We start from the raw sequence: 21,749 nt of genomic DNA on the forward strand, positions 1-21,749 counted from the left end.
AACAGGCAAGGAACCATATATGGTCACTTCATTCAAATTTATTTTCTACATGAAAATATGTTTTTTTTCAAAATGTTACAAAGTATGTTACAAGTAAAATGGTCATGTTATTTGCTCCAGCATAAATCCAACTAAATCTACACCGTACTTCGTACTTTACTCCATAAAAATACCATTAATAATGACAGTAATAATAATGATAACAATTCCAGTTCTACTGCTTCACACTTGAGTACACACACTCATTCCTCGTGTTGTCCCTCTGCCTTCTGGATCTGTTGGGCAGGTTAACATTTAAAGCAGCATAATGGAGGTCGTCAGCGTCTCGATAACCCTGTGAACAAAATAAGTAAAAAATGACAATAACCTGACAAAAATTGGTCCCATAAAACTATTAAATGTTGAGCAACGAAAATATATTTCACTGGAAATTTAGCAAAATCTTACCTCAGCATTTGACATGGAAGGAGCGGAACATCTTGCTTCTAATTGTGAAACACAGAAAAAAGCTGTTTGTTTAAATGAGATGCTCAGTGAACACAAACATACAGACAATGTTAGTTACTGTACCTGGAGATTGGAAATATGTTCTTTTGTTCATCCTGTACACCAAGAAAGCCAGTAAAACCAAGAAGATGGTGGTGAATGCCAAAGCTCCACTCAAGAAATACATCAAGACAAGAGAGTCTTCAACAGCTGCTAAAAGACAAACATCAGAAACACGACATTCAGCTTCTTATCAGAATCATCAACTTAGGATTGAAAATCTGATAAGGAACTAATTATGTATTTTACAGATGCATTAACCTTGGCTCAAAAAGTTACTCACGCCCAAAGTCCAGCTTGGTTCCATTTCCAAAAACTATATGTCCACATGTGGCAACAGCACAGTAGTAGGTTCCAGCATCAGAAACATTCAGGCTCTTCAGCGCCAATTTGTAGACACAAGAGTGTGTTTGTGTGTTGGGATTCCTCTCACACTGATCATTCCTGTCTCCATGGGTGTAAATGAGTTCTGAAGGAGATTCTCCAGAGTTTTTGAACCAGTAAACACTTTGTTCTCCCTCACAGACCTTAGTGTGTACTGTACAGCTTAGTGTCACAGAGCCTCCTGACTGGATGGTCTCAGATGCTGACTGATGGACCAAAGCTGGGATGTTCAAACCTGAACCCTCCACACTGACAGTAATGCCCTCTGCTAATTCAAAGTTGTATGCAAAGCAGCTTGCGCAGTAATAAGTAGCCGAGTCTGAAATGCGTAAATCTGAGATTGTCAAATGATTTTTACCAGGTTTTGTATCCAGTGTGAAACGTGGATTGTTCTTAAATTCATCATTAAAAGTGCCATTTTTATCTAAAACAAAGAAGCTAGAAATCTGCCTTGGTTTTTGGCCAAGGATTTGTTTATACCAGTAATACCTTGCAGGAACGTCACTTTTATAAGAACATTGTAAAGTCAAGTTGTCTCCAGTTTTACCCAATACAAAACTATTTCCCTGGCGAACAGATGAGGACAGTGTCAGAGCAGTTGTCTGAGCTGCAGTAAAATGAGACACAAAGCAAATGCACAGTCACTTTTAGGTTATGTGATTGATTCTGCTGATATCATTACCTTAGAAACATTGGCATGAGCACTGGTCATAAAGGATAAATACTCGAGTTATAAAAAAATACTACTTACCCATTTTTCGCAATAACAAACATGTCAGATAGAAGACAAACTTTTGAGGTGTCATCATGTTTGTATTCTGGTGCTGAATGAAAAGAATCCTGATACCTTCTTCACTCTTAGAAACAAGGCTGCATTTGATTGGCCAGCCTGAAATAACTCTGTATGGCCTGTAAAGGAACCATGATCACATGTTCACTTCTACCTATCCTGTCAAGCTTGGCTTGTGAGAACATTCATATGGCTGGAGGTATACGAAGAACATCATGTTTCATTTGATTTAAAGTCAGTAAAAAGAAATATGATTCAGTATAGACAACAGCGCCAATGCACAATGGGAGTCCTTGTTCAGTGTCGATGCCATTATGTCATATATGAGCTTTAATAGATCGTTCATTGTTTATGATAATAATAATAAAAAAATTAATAATCATAAAACTTATTTCAAGCTCTAACCAATGATTAGCCATTTATCAACAGGTAAAAACACTCTCTCTACATATATGTATATTAAGAATTAAATACTTTCTTTTACACCATGTTCTGATGTGCCATCATCAAGTCCACTCACATGTCACAGAAAAGCAACACTGTCTGCCCAAACAGATAACAGTTAAGTTATATGTATTGTGGTTTAGAAATGATTTTGTATATCTTTTTTTATTTACTTTGAATTGGAGGCTCATGGTATGTGACATTAGGTTCTAAATGTTAAAGGGCTACTGTTCGATTTCTAATATGAGCTATTCTAACTAGCATCGGTACCAAGTTATATTTTTGCCTGTGGATGCTTAACATTTGAATGCCCCAACTCTTTGTCCAACAAACCTTCTGCAAGACACCATAGCTGAAATGACTTATTGCTATGTGACTTTGGAAGAATAAGTCAAATGCCCAAATTTCAGCAACGCAGTTGTCAGTGATGCTGGTATTCAGTACAGTAGATCTTGAAGTGACTGTCAGCACTGTGGGCAGCCCTATTAGCACGCTATAGACAGGAGAAATTGACTGAAGCAAGGTTGTTGTTGAGGTCTAGTGCGTACCAGTACCAGTACCAGTACCAGAACCAGCCTAGAACCTTTGTATAGTGGCTACCATTAGTCTGCATTCTTATGTTCTTATTTATTATTATATATTTTCCACCATAAATCTACTGAATTGTTCCATTTTGGCTTGATCCAAAACATTTGATTCCTTTCATCATTAGGTAACAGCAATAATACATCTTCATTTACATCAATAAACTCCTTGAGTAGTTTGGAGCAGTCAGGAAGTCTTTGACCCAGGCAAGAGTGAGTGAGGGCAGGCCAACAGTTTGTTAACCAGGATGTCTGGGATGATTGTGTAGAAAGCAGAGCTGAACAGCATTCTCACATAGCTCTCCTGATGTTCCAGGTGGTTCCAAGCACTATGGACAGCTATGCCGATGGCGTCCTCTGTGTATCTGTTTTCCCAATAGACAAACTGATGCGGGTCAAAGGTGGGAGGGAAGCAGGCTTTAATGTGTTGTAAGACCAGCTTATCAAAGCACTTCATGACAACATGTGTAAGTGCTATGGGGCAGTAGTCATTAAGACAGACTGTGACTGAGCTCTTTGGTATAGTGATGATTGTAGCAGACTTCAGGCAGGGTGGGATAATGGCTTGTGTGAGGGAGCAATTGAAGATGGTGGCGCAGATCTGTGAGAGCTCGTCAGCACATGCTTTGAGCACCTTAACTGGGACTCTGTCAGGTTCTGCAGCCAGAGGAATACTGGAGGCTGAGAGGTGGGTGTTGGTTACTGGGGGCCGGAGGGCATTGTCAGGGTGTGGTTGAGTTCTGTTTTGAAGTCTTGAAGCATGCAAAGAAGCAGCAATTCTTCTGCCAGCTGCACACTTGGATTCCCAGTTTGCACATGACAGCCTCGGAAGTTCGTGATGTTCTGTATGCCCTGCCACACCTGCCTTGAATTGTTCTTAGAGAGCTATTTCTCAATCCTCCCCTGTGGTCCGCCTTTGCAGCATTAATTCCCCTGTTCAGGTCAGCCAGAGCAGCACTGTACAGAGCTCTGTCACTTGATCTGAAGGCAGTGTCGCAGGATCTGAGCAGCGCACAGACCTGGCTAGTCAACCCGAATGCATCTCTCCATAGTGGCATTCTTAGTGTAGAACCTGATGTTGGATAGTACAGTTTCTCTGTGTGTGCATACGTCCAAAGACTCAGTCTCTGTGTGTGGTCTGTCTTGTTTATTAGCACAACAGCAACTTTTCACAATAAAGTTCCACTTCCTGTGCATAGGAAAATAAATCACATTAAATGTTCAGCAATATTCCTCAACGTTATACTGAATCTCTCTCTGAACTCCAAAATTATACCATAAAATAATGAATAAACTTGTAACTTGTAAACGGCACTTACACTCTGTGAGGATGTGCTTTGAGTCAACAGCTTAACATGTTCACAAAGCCTCACTGAGATCAAGGTGTCTTTTATATCCTGCTGACAAACACACACACACACACACACCAGAGGTGGCCTCTTAGCTTCTCTGAGTCATTAGCTCAGTTACAACACAGACACCACGCTTTTAGAAAGTGAGATGACTGTGCTTCTAACTGTCAAAGCTCCAGTGGACTCTGGGTTTGACACAAAGAGTCTGACAACATCTGCTTGTGGCTGGTTGGCAACTACCTGCTGGCTGTTCCGACTGTTCCTGTGCCACAGTGATGGTCAGTCTGTCACACTGTCAAAGTTGTTCTACCACATCACATACTATACTAGCATGAAGCCATATCCCCTACAGGGGCAGTCGTGGATCAGTGGTTAGGGTGTCGGACCCGAAACCGGTGTCCATGGCTGAGGTACCCTTGAGCAAGGTACCTAACCACTTCCCCGGGTTTGCTGTGTGTGTGTGTGCACGTCACTTGGGTGGGTTAAATGCAGAGCACAAATTTCGTTGGAGTGAGTTCCCTCCAATGACAAAATATGTCACTTTCATCTTTCATCTACAGTGGTTGTCCCTTGCAGTCCTCTGCTGCATTTTTTTTTAAATCTGCTAGAGAGGGAGTTTTTAGTTATAGAATTTAGTTATATAGACTTTAAATGCATTTATCTTTCCCTCCAACTGGTCTTCTTGCAGTGTAAATCATTGTCTCACCTGTACCTTAAACTGCACACCCCCCCAAATGCAGAGCCCTGTGTGGTGTAACATGGAGCCGTTTTCAATCCGACTGCCCGCTAAGAGCACAAACGCCTCCACGTCCTGTTGAAAACCACAAAGGCTGCTACAGTGAAAGAGATACACAACAAAATGTCCGCAAGGTCAACAGGTCTCAGTGAAGCGTCTGTTTCATTTCTATGTTCACAACAGAAACAGAGCCAAAATAACAACTTAGCATGCTGATATAAATATAATAATTTAGAGCTTCAATTACATCACCTTCCTTTTCTCAGCCAAAGTGATGATTGCAGAATTTCTGAAACTTTTTTGGCTGACCTCTTCTACTTTATCCATAGCAACGAATTTTGTCAGTTTAATCTCTTGATACTGAGTCCTGCGAAGTCAGGTTATGACTTCGCAGGACTCAGTTTATCATGGAGATGGGAAAACAAGTAACCTTGTAGGTGCCAAGTCTTCCAACAGTCCCTGAACTTTCTTTTTTGTATGTTCTGTCATATTAGCAGACAAGCTAGTCACCCATACCTCCAAGAGTCACTTGGGTCAGTATTAGTGGTCTTTTTTTTTTGTTTTTTACTGGTAACTACAGGGAAGTGTAAATAAGTACTTGTTTTAGTTTTTTTCTTTGCTCTTAAATGGAACATATAAAATTATAAATTCCCTCTGCACTGTAGTCCCTGTCGCTGCTAAATCTATTCTCCTAAATAGACTTATAACAAAAAAATGCAATGTAAAAACAAAACAACAAAGAATTCATCTCTTGATTTCAGCAGTCCAGCACTGACAGATCAATACAGCATGTACAGTCTTGTGAAAATGGAAATCTGGCACCTTTACCAGCACATCATACATATAGTTGCTGCATAAGCTTGTTCAAATGGTTGGATACAAGGTTTTACATTTATTATACAGTATATACTATTACTGTTTTATTTTAAGAAAATCTAATGGCATTCATTTTAACAGGTGTTAACACAATTAGATCTTAGACATAAACAAAATACAGATGAAGCGTGTCCAGATCTACTGCCTGACACTGGAGTACACACATTCAGTTTCAGTGTTGTCTTTCTGTCTTCTTGACCTGCTGACTCTGTAATCCCTTAAAGCAGCATAATGAAGATTGTTTGCATCTTGGTAACCCTGGTAACACAAAATATACTCTGGTAATCACAATACCGTAGCCTACATTAGAAAAAGAACAATCTGTCAAAGTCCACAAAACAAGTTGCTGAACAGACATAGAACATAAATGATATTCACCTCTCCAATTGTTGTGGTAGAAACTGAAGCTCTTTGAGACTCCGCTTCAAATGAAAAAAATAAAAACTCATATCATCTTAAATACATTTTCAGTGTATATACAAGGGGATACATAATGACACTACTGCTATTACCTGTGCATTGGCTTCTGTTTCTCTTGTTCAGGTTGTACACTGAGAAAGTCAGGAAAACAACCAGGATGGCGCAGAATACCAAAGCACCACTCAAGAAGTACAGACGGCTGTCAGGAGGGTTCACCTCATCTGCAGACAGGCAGACATCAGGAGTCATTACAAGCCTTTTAGTAGAGCTAAACAGAGAAATCAGTCAGCCCAACTGTAGCTTATTGATATAGATGACAGATTCGGAAAAGTGTCTCCTATACAGTTTGTCCACCAGACAGCACTGTTGAATTTTACGTATCAAAAGTACACGCATCAAGATTGTTTATGTTACTTGTAACAGGGCTTGGAAATCCAATATTGTTCAGGCTATACCTTCTTAAAATTTGATGATGCAGTTATCATAATTATCTCTCTTCTACAATTTTGCTGTACTCACTCTTAAAGTCCAGCTTGGTCCCATTTCCAAACAGTATGTGTCCACATGAGGCAACAGCACAGTAGTAGGTCCCAACATGAGAAATATTCAGGCTTTTCATTGGCAAGTTGTAGACACAGGAGTGTGTTTGTGTGTTGGGTCTCCTCTCACACTGATCATTCCTGCCTCCATGGGTGTAAATGAGTGCTTGAGGAGAATCTTCAGACCTTTTGAACCAGTAAACACTGTGTTCTCCCTCACAGGTCCCAGTGTGTACTGTACAGTTCAGAGTCACAGAGCCTCCTGGCTGGATGGTCTCAGATGCTGACTGATGGACCAAAACTGGGATGTCCAAACCCGAACCCTTCACATTGACAGTAATGCCCTCTGCAAAATCAATGTCGTATGCATAGCAGCTTGCGCAGTAGTAAGTAGCTGAGTCTGAAATGTGCAAATCTGAGATTGTCAAGTGATTTTTACCCTTTTCAGTATCCAGTGTGAAGCGCTGGTTGTTCATGAATTCATCAGTAAAAGTGCCTTTTTTATTATGTATGTAGAAGCTTGAGATGAGCCTTGGTTTCTGTCCCAGGATTTGTTTATACCAATAAAACATTGCTGCAACTTCATCTTCATAGAAACATCGTAATGTCACACTGTTTCCAACATTAACAGATACAAAACCACTCTCCTGATGCAGAGACATAGTTGTCAGAGCTGAATGAAAAGGAAACCAAAGTAGATCAAAATAAGAGCAATGATGGAAATTTAAGTGAATGATTAGGAATTAAATCAGTGACTGTAGTCAATTGAAAATATACAAATAAAACTGAGAAAAGATCAAACTTACTTGTTGTCCACAAATATAGACAAGTCAGGTATAAATCACACTTCAGAGATGTCATTGTGGTCAAAATGTCTTGACGAATGTAGAGAGCTTGGATATTTTCTTTACTCTTAGAGAGAGGACAGCGTTTGATTGGCTAACAAGAAGTGACACTGAAGGTGCTATTTTGGAAACAGTGAACACGTTTCCCCCTGCATTGACTGTGTTGGTTCTTGAGTCAATAAACTTGGAGAGAGGTGCTAGAACCACAACGAGCTTGTAATCTTTGTTTTTGGAACCCTGATCTCTAAAAGTCCATTTCATTAGGTAGCATCATCAGCAGAAATTTCCAAAAACAAATGCACAAATGATGGATTATTGGACATTTATTCTCAGATTAGTATTTTAACTGGTAGTTTAAATATAAGTATACTATAAGTACTGAAGATTTTACTTGTGTAAATGTCATTGGTCAGTGCTAAGCTTAACACCAGTGAGACCTAGATTTTATTGTGTGGATGTGAAGATTTCTTTTCTTGACCAGCAAAAGATTTTTTGATGATATCATAAGCAGATTGTCGGTATAAATTAATCAGTAAATGGGAGTTATGCAAACTTTAAGGAACTAAAATTATTAAAGAGAAAATAAAGCAACCTGACCAAATTTAAAGGATAAAGTTTCTGGTTAGGATGATCTTTGACAAGTTACGCTTCCACATACATTTTCTTTAGGTGTGGGTGCACACGTGCTCTGTGCCGACAGGAAGCAGGTAGTGGTGTGTTGTTGTAGCGCCATTGTTATAAAACACTGGACTTGGAGTCTGCAGCCACATTAGCAACTTTTTTGGGCTGCTAACACACGTTCTAACACATCTTAGTTTAGCATGTTAGCATGCTAATTACAGTTCATCCTGATGAACTACCAAATGCAGCAAATTATCCAGTAACTGTTAGGACATTTCACTCACAATCACCGATGTGAATCTCATTCCAGTGCAAAACCAAATCTTAAGGGATCACCAAAATCAGTAGGATTCATCCTGTGCTAACCATCTGCACCAAATTTTGTGCCAATTCATCATCCATCCATCCATTCATTTTCTGTCAGGGTCGTGGGGAAGCTGGAGCCTATCCCAGCTGACTACGGGCGAGAGGCGGGGTACACCCTGGACTGGTCGCAAGTCAATTGCAGGGCCAACACACAAAGACAGACAACCACACACTCTAGCCAATCAACCTAATGTGCATGTTTTTGGTATTGTGGGAGGAAGCTGGAGTACCCAGAGAAAACCCACGCAGGCACAGGGAGAACATGCAAACTCCACATAGAAGGGCCCAGACCGGGATTCAAACCTGGAACCCTCTTGCTATGAGGCGACAGTGCTAACCACTGCACCACCGTGCCGCCCGCCAATTCATCATGTAGATAGTAATTTCGCAAGATAAAGAAAACTTTGATTAGGCTGGGGCAATACAGGAAAAAACAGGGTGTCACCAATGTCAGTGTTATTCACTCAGTGGATATGGATACCATGTATTCAATTCCCTGGAAATCCATCAAACAGATGTCAAGACATGATACATAAAAACAAAAATATCAACTTCAGGGCAACAACTTAAGACCTGTCAGGGGAATCAGTGATCAAGGTTTGTCGAAATTGGCTTCATGGGACCACGGCCATCTGCAGAGAAAATAAAAAATAATAATAATAATAATCTGTCCAGTAGTTTTTGGAGTATTTGAGTATGGATAAAGTTGACCCTGGACCAGCTGACCAATCAGCATTGCCAACCCAAAATATTTTTCTTGGCAATGGTTACTGATGTTGCAGCTAACCTGGGTGATTGCTGCTCATGAAAACACTGCAGAGACTTCCTGTTTGAAACCAGAGAGTGAAACAGGCTAACTCTAGAAGTCCCAACGTACTTGATTTATCAACATTTCAAAGACAGACCTGATTCACAGTACAACCTCACATTTTTGGTCAACCAGAGGCCCTTATTTGCCAATTTACTTTGGCAGTTTCACCACTCTCACATATTGGCATGGGTGAGGTCAACATCATAAATGTGGTGCCAACAGACACTTATATACAAAGAACCTACAACTTCTGGATAGAACATGCACAGACATATTGTTTGGAACCTTGTTGTCCTGATGATCATTAATGGCATAACATTTACACACAAAGTCACTTGTATTGTTTAAAATCCATGCATAAACATAAAGCATGAGACAGTGTTGATCCGAACAGCATATCTCTCAGGATTTGGAGTTTCTTTAGTTTATTTCCTGCTTTATTTTGTAGATTTTCTCCTCTTGTGTCCTGTTTAACTTTTCATTTCCTGTCTTTGTCTGCTTTCCCTCCTTTTTTGATTGTTTTCACCTGTGTTTAGTCCCCATTTTCTATACCTGCTCTCCATGTGTGATTTGTCTGTGTCTCGAGAGTTTTGTTTGCTGCCTTCTGTGGCCTCTGTGTTCCTCATGTCTTCTGTTCTGGATAGTTTCTTTGTTTTTGACTGTTGTTACTTTGACCATTGCCTTTTGTTTGCATCTGTTTTCCTTTTGAGTAAGTTTTGTTTTATTAGGTCGGTGGTGAATGCTGAAGCTCCCCTCCAGAAATGCACCAAATTGACCTCATCTGCAAAGAAAAGCACCAGAAACATAGTTTTTCTCAGATGCACCAACCTCGGGAAGAAAAGTTACCTACACTCAAAGTCCAGTTTGGTTCCGTTTCCAAACACCATGTCTCTATATTTGGTAACAGCACATTAGTAAGTCCCAGCATGAGAAAGATTCAGGCTCTTCATTGTCAAACTGTAGACTCAGGAGCGTGTTTGTGTGTTGGATTTCCTTAGAGTCACAGAGCCTCCTGGTCGGATGCTAACTGATGGACCATTACAAGCGTCTTCAAATTTAAATCTTTCATACTGACAGTCATGCCCTCTGAAATATTTATGGTCTATAAATGACAACTCAAGCAGTTGTAGGTAGCTCTCTGAGTCTGAAATATGTAAATTTGTCATTGTCTAGAAGTTTTAATTTCCAGTGTTAAGCATGGATTGTTTTTGAATTTATCACAAAAAGTGTCATTTGTTGTAATGGTGCTAAAGTTTGAGATCAGCCTTTGTTTCTGTCTCAGGATTTGTTTATACCAGTAATACTGCAGGAATGTCACTTTTATAGAAACACTGTACAGCTGTCTCTAGTTTTAGTTGAGTGGTAAGTAGATAAGAACAGGGTCAGAGCAGCTGTCTGAGCTGAAGTGAAAAGACACAAAGCAAATCCGCATATACTTTTAGGTTATGTGGCTGATTCAGCATTGTCATTACACATTAGAAACATGAGCAGTGGTGTTACATTAAAACATAAATTCTGGAGTGACTAAAACTTCTCACCCACTTTCCACAAGCGTGTCATTGTGCTCGACTTCTGGTGTGGGCAAGACTGTATTTGACTGACCAATCTGAACTGACTGTGTATGACCTATTAAGGGAGCAGGATGTTCACTACTACCTACTCTACTCATGATTCATTGTAAGTACCACCACCAATGCACATCTGGAGTCCTAGTTCAGTGTGGACGCCATCATGTCATACACGATCTTTAACAGATCATTGTTTATAACGATATAAAGCTTATTTCAAGCCGTAACGGACATTGTATTTTGCGCTGCTATGATCAGCCATTTTGTCTCCTCATTACCCAAGATAAACCTTCTGAAAACACTATAGCTGACATGACTTGTTGCTACACAGATTTTGAAAAAGAAGTCAAATGCATGCATTTCAGCACCACAGAAATTCACAGTGACTAACCCACCCTGAAAGTCCCTGCTGAAAGTCAGTTTGAAAAAACTTGAAATATCTTTTAGCACTGTGGACTTCTCTATTAGCTTGCTGTAGTTGGAAATGTACTATAACAAGGTTGTTGTTATTTTCTTGTGTGTCAGGGGCAGAGATCTTTGAGACTGTGCTTGATTGTGTTAAAACTCTGGAAACCAAGTGAGGGGAGTATGATGTGGTTACAATGAAAGTACTGAGCTCAGGGCACATTGCAGTTTTCTTTTTTTGTCTCGACTATGGGACGGCACATCAACTGCATGACTACTTTCACAGTATTTCCCTGTGAAGGTAGTCAATGCTAACATGTTCACAAAGTCTCACAGAGTTCAAGGTGTCTTTTACATCCTATTGATAAATAACACACAACATCACAACAACACAGAGTTGATAATGATAACTTAACTAGAATTTGTGACATACAGTATATTTATGTTACGACTGAACTTGTTGAACCAGGAAGGATACACTCATCAGGGTGGGTTGGAAAATGCACGCTTTTCTCATGCACATTAAAAAATGAAGAAGCCCAAGGAACTATTTCCACACATACTGCCTGAAGATAAAAGTGTCCATATACCAATGACAGACAATGTAATGTCAGCAGTCAAGATGGTATGTTGGCCAATCACATGGATGTAAGAACACACTGATAATTTCTAAAAACTGCATTTTGTGGGTCGAAAACATGACACATATAAAATATATATAAAATTGACATGACAATGCATCTCAATTTCCTTCCACTGTACAAAAATGAAGACATAAAGCTACAGCTACAGGAATACGTCTCCACACACACACACACACACACACACACACACACACGTGCGCAAACATATGAGAAGCAGCCTCTTACTTCGCTTAGTCATTAGCTCAGTTCCAACACAGACACTACACTACAGAATAAGAGCACAAACACATTCACATCCTGTTGAAAACTACAAAGGCTGCTGCAGTGAAAGAGATACACAAAAAAATATGCGCAAGGTCAACAGGTCTCAGTGAAACGACTGTTTCATTTCTGTGTTCATAGCAGAGCCAAATAACAACTCAGCATGCTATATTATAGATGTAAAATGAACTGTCATTAAGAAAACAGGTTAAAATGTATTTCCCTTAGGGTCCTTCACACACAGCAATGCATCTGGCCTTTTTAATGTACTGATTTTGATGAACCAACAAATCCATTATCAACTAAAATAATTTGAGGGATTATAACTACAAAGTGGTTATTGTAGAAAATTACAATAAGAACTCATTCTGCTACAAATGAAGCAAATGTTTCTAAATATGCATACATCTGACCCTTAGTAAAGCATACAGAGGTTTGATCTTTTCACTGCAGGCGAAGAGAGAAACTGTCAAAGAGTTTTTTACATCTTAAAGCAAAATTTGCAAAAACATTCATCCATCCATTCTCTATACTGCTTATCCATAAGGGTCGCGAGGTGGCTGGAATCTATCTTAGCTGACTACGAGCGACAAGGGGAACACACCCTGCTGACACACAAAGACAGACAGCCACACACGCTCACACACAGGAGCAATGTAGAGTAGCCAGTTAGTCGAATGTGCATGTTTTTGGGACTGTGGGAGGAAACTGGAATACCCGGAGAAAACCCACACAGTCACAGAAGGTCCCAGATTGGAACCTGGAACCTGGAAGCTGTTGGGCGACAATGGTAACCACATGCTGCCCTCTACAACAACATATAAAAACAAAAACATAAAGAATTCACCTCTTGTTTTCAGCCATTCAACACTGACAGATCAATACAGCGGGGACAGTATTGTGAAAATGGAAATCTGGCAACTTTACCAGCACATCATACATAGAGTTGCTGCATAAACTTGTTCAAATGGTTGGATACAAGGATTTACATTTATTATACAGTATGCACTATTACTGTTTTATTTTAAGAAAATCTAATGGCATTCATTTTAACAGGTGTTAACACAATTAGATCTTAGACATAAACAAAATACAGATGAAGCGTGTCCAGATCTACTGCCTGACACTGGAGTACACACATACAGTTTCAGTGTTGTCTCTCTGTCTTCTTGACCTGCTGACTCTGTAATCCCTTAAAGCAGCATAATGGAGATTGTCTGCATCTTGGTAACCCTGGTAACAAAAAATACACTCTGGTAATCACAATACAGTGACCTTCATTAGAAAAAGAACAATCTGTCAAAGTCCTCAAAACAAGTTGCTGTAAAGACAATAAATAATATTCACCTCTCCATTTGTTGTGGTAGAAGCTGAAGCTCTTTGAGACTCTGCTTCAAAAGACAAAACAACTTATATCATCTTAAATACATCTTCAGTGTGTATACAAGGGGATACATAATGACACTACTGCTATTACCTGTGCATTGGCATCTGTTTCTCTTGTTCAGGTTGTACACTGAGAAAGTCAGGAAAACAACCAGGATGGTGCAGAATACCAAAGCACCACTCAAGAAGTACAGACGGCTGTCAGGAGGGTTCACCTCATCTGCAGACAGGCAGACATCAGGAGTCATTACAAGCCTTTTAGTAGAGCTAAACAGAGAAATCAGTCAGACCAACTATAGCTTATTGATATAGATGACAGATTCGGAATAGTGCCTCCAATACAGTTTGTCCTCCAGGCAGCACAGTTGATTTTTACACTGTAAAATTTCCCATTTAGTGTCAGTCAAAATTAAAAACAAACCAAATCAAAAGTAGACGCATCAAGATCGCTTATGTTACTTGTAACAGGGCTTGGAAATCCAATATTGTTCAGGCTATACCTTCTTAAAATTTGATGATGCAGTTATCACAATTATCTCTCTGCTACAGTTTTGCAGTACTTACACTCAATGTCCAGCTTGGTCCCATTTCCAAACAGTATGTGTCCACATGTGGCAACAGCACAGTAGTAGGTCCCAACATGAGAAATATTCAGGCTGTTCATCGGCAAGTTGTAGACACAGGAGTGTGTTTGTGTGTCGGGTCTCCTCTCACACTGATCATTCCTGCCTCCATGGGTGTAAATGAGTGCTTGAGGAGAATCTTCAGACCTTTTGAACCAGTAAACACTGTGTTCTCCATCACAGGTCCCAGTGTGTACTGTACAGTTCAGAGTCGCAGAGCCTCCTGGCTGGATGGTCTCAGATGCTGACTGATGGACCAAAACTGGGATGTCCAAACCTGAACCCTTCACATTGACAGTAATGCCCTCTGCAAAATCAATGTCGTATATATAGCAGCTTGCACAGTAGTAAGTGGCTGAGTCTGAAATGCGCAAATCTGAGATTGTCAAGTGATTTTTACCCTTTTCAGTATCCAGTGTGAAGTGCTGATTGTTCATGAATTCATCATAAAAAGTGCCCTTTTTCTCATGTTTAAAGAAGCTTGAGATGAGCCTTGGTTTCTGTCCCAGGATTTGTTTATACCAATAAAAAGCTGCTACAACGTCATCTTCATAGAAACATCGTAATGTCACACTGTCGCCAACATTAACAGATACAAAACCACTCTCCTGATGCAGAGACATAGTTGTCAGAGCTGAATGAAAAAGGAAACCAAAGTAGATCAAAATAAGAGCAATGATGGACGTTTAAGTGAATGATTAGATATTAAGTCAGTGACTGTAGTCTCTTGAAAATATACCAATAAAACTGACAAAAGATCAAACTTACTTGTTGTCCACAAGCACAGACAAGTCAGGTGTAAATCACACTTCAGAGATGTCATCGTGATCAAAATGTCTTGACGAATGTAGAGAGCTTGGATATTTTCTTTACTCTTAGTGAGAGGACAGCGTTTGATTGGCTAACAAGAAGTGACACTGAAGGTGCTATTTTGGAAACAGTAAACACATGTTGCCCCCTGCATTGACTTTGTTGGTTCTTGAGTCAATAGACTTGGAGAGAGGTGCTAGAACCACAACGAGCTTGTAATCTTTGTTTTTGGAACCCTGATCTCTAAAAGTCCTTTTATTAGGTAACATCATCATGACAAGATGGATTATTAGACATTTATTCTCAGATTAGTGTTGAAAGTATTTCAACTGGTATAAATACTCAACGTACTGAGGATTTTACCTTTAATGGAGTGTAAATGTCATTGGTCAGTGCTAAGCTTAACACCAGTGCAGTCTCTGAGACCTAGATTTTATTGTGTGGATGTGAAGATTTCTTTTATTGACAACCAAAAGATTTTTTGATGATATCATAAGCTGATTGTCGGTATAAATTAATCAGTAAATGGGAGTTATGCAAACTTAAGGAACTAAAATTACAAAAGAGAAAATTAAGCAACCTGACCAAATTTAAAGGATAAAGTTTCTGGTTAGGATGATCTTTGACAAGTTACGCTTCCACATACATTTTCTTTAGGTGTGGGTGCACACGTGCTCTGTGCCGACAGGAAGCAGGTAGTGGTGTGTTGTTGTAGCGCCATTGTTATAAAACACTGGACTTGGAGTCTGCAGCCACATTAGCAACTTTTTTGGGCTGCTAACACACGTTCTAACACATCTTAGTTTAGCATGTTAGCATGCTAATTGCAGTTCATCCTGATGAACATGTACAAAATGCAGCAAATTATCCAGTAACTGTTAGGACATTTCACTCACAATCACCGATGTGAATCTCATTCCAGTACAAAACCAAATCTTAAGGGATCACCAAAATCAGTAGGATTCATCCTGTGCTAACCATGAACATCTACACCAAATTTTGTGCCAATTCATCATGTAGACAGTAATTTCACAAGATAAATGAAAACTTTGATTTGGTGGGGTCGCATTTAATAATAATCTGTCCAGTAGTTTTTGAGGTATTTGAGTGTGGATAAAGTTGACTCTGGACCAGCTGACCAATCAACATTGCCCACCCTAAACACTTTTCTTGGCAGTGGTTACTGATGTTGCAGCAAACCTGCGTGATAGCTGCTCATGAAAACGCTGCAGAGACTTCCTGTTTGAAACCAGAGAGTGAAACAGGTCCTCAGAAAGCAAGAACACTAAGAGCTAACTTTTCACTGTTGACCACACCAAGGCTAAAAAAAGCATGAGACAGTGTTGATCCGAAAAGCATATCTCTCAGGATTTGGAGTTTCTTTAGTTTATTTCCTGCTTTATTTTGTAGATTTTCTCCTCTTGTGTCCTGTTTAACTTTTCATTTCCTGTCTTTGTCTGCTTTCCCTCCTTTTTTGATTGTTTTCACCTGTGTTTAGTCCCCATTTTCTATACCTGCTCTCCATGTGTGATTTGTCTGTGTCTCGAGAGTTTTGTTTGCTGCCTTCTGTGGCCTCTGTGTTCCTCATGTCTGCTGTTCTGGATAGTTTCTTTGTTTTGGACTGTTGTTTCCTTGACTGTCACCTTTTGTTTGTATCTGTTTTCCTTTTGAGTAAATTTTGTTTTATTAGGTCGGTGGTGAATGCTGAAGCACCAAATTAACCTCATCTACAAAGAAAAGCACCAAAAACATAGTTTTAGCATATTTTCTGTTCCCTAACTTTGTATTGGAAGTAACCAGGAGTATTTCTCAAATGCACCAACCTCGGGAAGAAAAGTTACCTACACTCAAAGTCCAGTTTGGTTTCTTTTCCAAACACCATGTCTCCATATGAGGCAACAGCACATTAGTAAGTCCCAGCATGAGAAATATTCAGGCTCTTCATTGTCAAACTGTAGACTCAGGAGTGTGTTTGTGTGTTGGATTTCCTCAGAGTCACAGAGCCTCCTGGTTGGATGCTAACTGATGGACCATCACAAGCGTCTTCAAATTTAAATCTTTCACACTGACAGTCATGCTCTCTGAAATATTTATTGTCTATAAATGACAAGTTTCTGCCATTTTTAATTTCCAGTGTGAAGCATGGATTGTTTTTGAATTCATCACAAAAAGTGCCATTTGTATCAATGGTGTTCAAGTTTGAGATCAGCCTTTGTTTCTGTCTCAGGATTTGTTTATACCAGTAATACTGCAGGAACGTCACTTTTATAAAAACACTGTAGAGTCCAGTTGTCTCTAGTTTTAATTGATCCAAAACTATTTTCTTGGCAAGCAAATGAGGACAGTGTAAGAGCAGCTGTCTGAGCTGAAGGGGAAAGAGACACAAAGCAAGTCCCCATTTATTTTTAGGTTATGTGGCTGATTCAGCATTGTCATTACACATTAGAAACATGAGGAGTGGTGTTACATTAAAACATAAATACTGGAGTGATTAAAGCTACTCACCTACTTTCCACAAGAACAAATGTTATCGTGCTTGAATTTCGGTGTTTAATGAAAAGAATCTGGAAACTTTCTCCACTCTTATGGCCAAGACTGTATTTGACTGACCAACCTGAACTGACTGTATATGACCTGTTAAGGGAACGGGATCATATGTTCACTGCTGCCTGCTCTGTCAAGTTTGGTTTTTGAGAACACTCACATTGGCGACAAATGGAAAATATCAGATCATTGTTTATAATGATATAAAGCTTATTTCAAGCTGTAACGGACACTGTATTTTGTCCTGCTATGATCAGCCATTTTGTCTCCTCATTACCCAAGATAAACCTTCTGCAAAACACTATAGCTGACATGACTTGTTGCTACACAGATTTTGAAAAAGAAGTCAAATGCATGCATTGCAGCACCACAGAAATTCACAGTGACTAACCCACCCTGAACATGGAGCTACCCTTGGTGCTGAAAGTCAGTTTGATAAATCTTGAAATATCTAAATATCTTTTAACACTGTGGACTTCTCTATTATCACACTGTGGTTGGAAGAAATGGATCATAACCCAATAGCCATAGCCCAAGGAACTATTTTCACACATATTACCTTAAGAGAAAAGTGTCCAATATGTATATATATATTATATGAACACTGGTGAAATACACAAATAATGCTATGTTGGCCAATCACATGGATGTAAGAACACAGCCGGTAATTTCTAAAAACCTGCATTTTGTGGGTTGAAAACATTTGCATACAAAACATATAAAATATATATAAGATTGACAACACGAGTCTCCACTTCCTCCCACTGTACAATAATGAAGACATCAAGCTAAAGCTACAGGAATATGCATCCACACACACACACATCAGAGGGAGCCTCTTAGCTTCTCTGAGTCATTAGCTCAGAATTTAGTTACACAGATTTTAAATGCATTTATCTTTCCCTCCTGGTCTTCTTGCAGTGTAAATCTCTGTGTCATCTGTACCTTAAACTGCACACCCCCCCAAATGCTGAGCCCTGCCTGGTGTAACATGGGGCCGTTTTCAGTCTGACTGCCCACTAAGAGCACAAACACGTCCACATCCTGTTGAAAACCACGAAGGCTGCTACAGTGAAAGAGAAAAGACTGTCTCATTTCTGTGTTCACAGCAGAACAGAGCCAAATAACAACGTAGCGTGCTATGTTATATATATAAAATAGAAAGACCCCATCAGTTTTACATTTCTTTTTTGCATGTTCTGTCAAAGTAGCAGACAAGCTACTCACCCACGCCTCCAAGACTCACTTGGGTCATATGAAGTGTTTGTGCTCCAAACTAGCAACAAGAGTTGTTTTACTTGTTTTAGTTTCATTCTTTGCTCTTATGTGGGCATATAGAATGCTAAATTCCCTCTGCACTGTCATCCCAGTCACCACTAGTTCTGTTGACTTGAAGAGGGCAGCCACATGCCTTTTCTCATATCTGGAGTCAACGGTTACTTCTTTTGCACTGTCATTAAGAAAACAGGTTAAAATGTATTTCCCTTAGGGTCCTTCACACACACCAGTGCATCTGGCCCTTTCAGTGTACAGATTTCATTGAAAAAAACAAATCATTATCATTATAATCATTATAAAGCCTAGTGGTTATTGCAGACAACAAAATTACAATAAGTATAAGTATGCAATAACTCATTCTGCTACAAATGAAGCAAATGTTTGTAAATATGCATACATCTGACGCTTAGTAAAGCATACAGAGGTTTGATCTTTTCACTGCAGGCAAAGAGAGAAACTTTCAAAGAGCTTTTTACATCTTAAAGCAAAATCTACAAAAACATTCATCCATCCATTCTCTATACTGCTTATCCATAAGGGTTGCAAGGTGGCTGGAGTCTATTCCAGCTGAATATGAGCAACAAGGGGAACACACCCTGCTGACACACAAAGACAGACAGCCGCACATGGAGCAACGTAGAGCAGCCAATTAACCTAATGTGAATGTTTTTGGGACTGTGGGAGGAAACTGGAATACCCGGAGAAAACCCACGCAGGCACAGAAGGTCCCAGATTGGAACCTGGAACCTGGAAGCTTTTGGTTTGTTTTCAGCTATTCAGCACTGACAGATCAATACAGCAAATGTGTGAAAATGGAAATCTGGCAACTTTACCAGCACATCATACATAGAGTTGCTGCATAAGCTTGTTCAAATGGTTGGATACAAGGATTTACATTTATTATACAGTATGCACGGTTACTATTTTATTTTAAGAAAAACTAATGGAATTCATTTTAACAGGTGTTAACACAATTAGATCTTAGACATAAACAAAGTACAGATGAAGCGTGTCCAGCTCTACTGCCTGACACTGGAGTACACACATTCAGTTTCAGTGTTGTCTCTCTGTCTTCTTGACCTGCTGACTCTGTAATCCCTTAAAGCAGCATAATGGAGATTGTCTGCATCTTGGTAACCCTGGTAACAAAAAATACTCTCTGGTAATCACAATACAGTGACCTACATTAGAAAAAGAACAATCTGTCAAAGTCCACAAAACAAGTTGCTGAACAGACATAGAACATAAATGATATTCACCTCTCCATTTGTTGTGGTAGAAGCTGAAGCTCTTTGAGACTCTGCTTCAAAAGACAAAAAACTGATATCATCTTAAATACATCTTCAGTGTGTATACAAGAGGATACAAAATGACACTACTGCTATTACCTGTGCATTGGCTTCTGTTTCTCTTGTTCAGGTTGTACACTGAGAAAGTCAGGAAAACAACCAGGATGGTGCAGAATACCAAAGCACCACTCAAGAAGTACAGACGGCTGTCAGGAGGGTTCACCTCATCTGCAGACAGGCAGACATCAGGAGTCATTACAAGCCTTTTAGTAGAGCTAAACAGAGAAATCAGTCAGGCCAACTGTAGCATATTGATATAGATGATATAGATGTAACTAGCTGATAAAGATGTCAGTCAAAATTAAAAACAAAAACCAAATCAAAAGTACATGCATCAAGATCGTTTATGTTACTTGTTACAGGGCTTGGAAATCCAATATTGTTCAGGCTATACCCTCTATAACCTATCATAGTTATCTCTCTGCTACAGTTTTGCAGTACTCACTCTCAATGTCCAGCTTGGTCCCATTTCCAAACAGTATGTGTCCACATGTGGCAACAGCACAGTAGTAGGTCCCAACATGAGAAATATTCAGGCTGTTCATCGGCAAGTTGTAGACACAGGAGTGTGTTTGTGTGTCGGGTCTCCTCTCACACTGATCATTCCTGCCTCCATGGGTGTAAATGAGTGCTTGAGGAGAATCTTCAGACCTTTTGAACCAGTAAACACTGTGTTCTCCCTCACAGGTCCCAGTGTGTACTGTACAGTTCAGAGTCACAGAGCCTCCTGGCTGGATGGTCTCAGATGCTGACTGATGGACCAAAACTGGGATGTCCAAACCTGAACCCTTCACATTGACAGTAATGCTTTCTGCAAAATAAATGTTGTATGCATAGGAGCTTGCACAGTAATAAGTACCTGAGTCTGAAATGTGCAAATCTGAGATTGTCAAGTGATTTTTACCCTTTTCAGTATCCAGTGTGAAGCGCTGATTGTTCATGAATTCATGATAAAAAGTGCCCTTTTTGTCATGTTTAAAGAACCTTGAGATGAGCCTTGGTTTCTGTCCCAGGATTTGTTTATACCAATAAAAAGCTGCTGCAAATTCATCTTCATAGAAGCATCGTAATGTCACACTGTCGCCAACATTAACAGATACAAAACCACTCTCCTGATGCAGAGACATAGTTGTCAGAGCTGAATGAAAAAGGAAACCAAAGTAGATCAAAATAAGAGCAATGATGGACGTTTAAGTGAATGATTAGATATCAAGTCAGTGACTGTAGTCTCTTGAAAATATACCAATAAAACTGACAAAAGATCAAACTTACTTGTTGTCCACAAGCACAGACAAGTCAGGTGTAAATCACACTTCAGAGATGTCATCGTGATCAAAATGTCTTGACGAATGTAGAGAGCTTGGATATTTTCTTTACTCTTAATGAGAGGACAGCGTTTGATTGGCTAACAAGAAGTGACACTGAAGGTGCTATTTTGGAAACAGTAAACACATGTTGCCCCCTGCATTGACTTTGTTGGTTTTTGAGTCAATAGACTTGGAGAGAAGTGCTAGAACCACAACGAGCTTGTAATCTTTGTTTTTGTAACCCTGATCTCTAAAAGTCC

The 21,749-nt window shown here is 39.6% G+C and overlaps 4 protein-coding genes across 7 annotated transcripts; all 4 read right to left on the reverse strand.

Moving 5' to 3' along the window:
- Positions 1 to 206: 206 nt before the first annotated feature.
- LOC124054454 lies at positions 207 to 1,739 on the reverse strand. The gene is made up of 5 exons (XM_046380464.1): positions 1,682 to 1,739; positions 830 to 1,537; positions 571 to 699; positions 448 to 485; positions 207 to 334 (listed from the first exon to the last, which is right to left on the reverse strand). The coding sequence occupies exons 1-5, from the start codon at positions 1,737 to 1,739 to the stop codon at positions 215 to 217; spliced, it is 1,053 nt and encodes a 350-aa protein (XP_046236420.1). The 3' UTR covers positions 207 to 214.
- A 2,800-nt stretch (positions 1,740 to 4,539) lies between these two features.
- Positions 4,540 to 7,933, reverse strand: LOC124054446. Its single transcript, XM_046380454.1, has 5 exons — positions 7,478 to 7,933; positions 6,652 to 7,344; positions 6,225 to 6,353; positions 6,091 to 6,134; positions 4,540 to 5,970 (listed from the first exon to the last, which is right to left on the reverse strand). The coding sequence occupies exons 1-5, from the start codon at positions 7,530 to 7,532 to the stop codon at positions 5,851 to 5,853; spliced, it is 1,041 nt and encodes a 346-aa protein (XP_046236410.1). The 5' UTR covers positions 7,533 to 7,933; the 3' UTR covers positions 4,540 to 5,850.
- Positions 7,934 to 11,339: 3,406 nt separating this feature from the next.
- Positions 11,340 to 15,519, reverse strand: LOC124055041. 2 transcript variants are annotated; one of them, XM_046381635.1, is made up of 5 exons: positions 14,970 to 15,519; positions 14,143 to 14,835; positions 13,670 to 13,798; positions 13,540 to 13,583; positions 11,340 to 13,425 (listed from the first exon to the last, which is right to left on the reverse strand). In XM_046381635.1, the coding sequence occupies exons 1-5, from the start codon at positions 15,022 to 15,024 to the stop codon at positions 13,306 to 13,308; spliced, it is 1,041 nt and encodes a 346-aa protein (XP_046237591.1). In that variant the 5' UTR covers positions 15,025 to 15,519; the 3' UTR covers positions 11,340 to 13,305. The 2 variants fall into 2 exon arrangements, with proteins under 2 accessions (XP_046237591.1, XP_046237592.1); XM_046381636.1 differs by having other exon boundaries at positions 13,540 to 13,580; positions 14,970 to 15,513.
- Positions 15,520 to 19,745: 4,226 nt separating this feature from the next.
- Positions 19,746 to 21,549, reverse strand: LOC124055051. 3 transcript variants are annotated; one of them, XM_046381648.1, is made up of 6 exons: positions 21,455 to 21,549; positions 21,087 to 21,320; positions 20,628 to 20,993; positions 20,222 to 20,350; positions 20,093 to 20,136; positions 19,746 to 19,972 (listed from the first exon to the last, which is right to left on the reverse strand). In XM_046381648.1, exons 1-6 carry the CDS (start codon positions 21,507 to 21,509, stop codon positions 19,853 to 19,855), a joined length of 948 nt encoding a protein of 315 aa, XP_046237604.1. In that variant the 5' UTR covers positions 21,510 to 21,549; the 3' UTR covers positions 19,746 to 19,852. The 3 variants fall into 3 exon arrangements, with proteins under 3 accessions (XP_046237604.1, XP_046237603.1, XP_046237602.1); XM_046381647.1 differs by having other exon boundaries at positions 20,093 to 20,133; positions 20,628 to 21,320; XM_046381646.1 differs by having other exon boundaries at positions 20,628 to 21,320.
- Between the last annotated feature and the right edge of the window lie 200 nt (positions 21,550 to 21,749).

Source organism: Scatophagus argus, chromosome 23, assembly GCF_020382885.2.
Source record: "Scatophagus argus isolate fScaArg1 chromosome 23, fScaArg1.pri, whole genome shotgun sequence".
NCBI lineage: Eukaryota > Metazoa > Chordata > Actinopteri > Scatophagidae > Scatophagus > Scatophagus argus.

Excerpts from the sequence above, each read along its gene's own strand:
- LOC124054454 (XM_046380464.1), bottom strand. The coding sequence starts at position 1,739 with ATGATGACACCTCAAAAGTTTGTCTTCTATCTGACATGTTTGTTATTG. Across the intron at positions 700-829 it reads AACCAAGCTGGACTTTGGGC|CAGCTGTTGAAGACTCTCTT; the intron begins GTGAGTAACTTT and ends TTTGTCTTTTAG. Across the intron at positions 335-447 it reads CTTCCATGTCAAATGCTGAG|GGTTATCGAGACGCTGACGA; the intron begins GTAAGATTTTGC and ends TTTTGTTCACAG.
- LOC124054446 (XM_046380454.1), bottom strand. The coding sequence starts at position 7,532 with ATGACATCTCTGAAGTGTGATTTATACCTGACTTGTCTATATTTGTGG. Across the intron at positions 6,135-6,224 it reads AAACAGAAGCCAATGCACAG|CGGAGTCTCAAAGAGCTTCA; the intron begins GTAATAGCAGTA and ends TTTCATTTGAAG. Across the intron at positions 5,971-6,090 it reads CTACCACAACAATTGGAGAG|GGTTACCAAGATGCAAACAA; the intron begins GTGAATATCATT and ends TTGTGTTACCAG.
- LOC124055041 (XM_046381635.1), bottom strand. The coding sequence starts at position 15,024 with ATGACATCTCTGAAGTGTGATTTACACCTGACTTGTCTGTGCTTGTGG. Across the intron at positions 13,799-14,142 it reads GACCAAGCTGGACATTGAGT|ATGAGGTGAACCCTCCTGAC; the intron begins GTAAGTACTGCA and ends GCCTGTCTGCAG. Across the intron at positions 13,584-13,669 it reads AAACAGATGCCAATGCACAG|CAGAGTCTCAAAGAGCTTCA; the intron begins GTAATAGCAGTA and ends TGTCTTTTGAAG.
- LOC124055051 (XM_046381646.1), bottom strand. The coding sequence starts at position 21,509 with ATGACATCTCTGAAGTGTGATTTACACCTGACTTGTCTGTGCTTGTGG. Across the intron at positions 21,321-21,454 it reads TCTGTGCTTGTGGACAACAA|CTCTGACAACTATGTCTCTG; the intron begins GTAAGTTTGATC and ends TTTTTCATTCAG. Across the intron at positions 20,351-20,627 it reads GACCAAGCTGGACATTGAGA|ATGAGGTGAACCCTCCTGAC; the intron begins GTGAGTACTGCA and ends GCCTGTCTGCAG.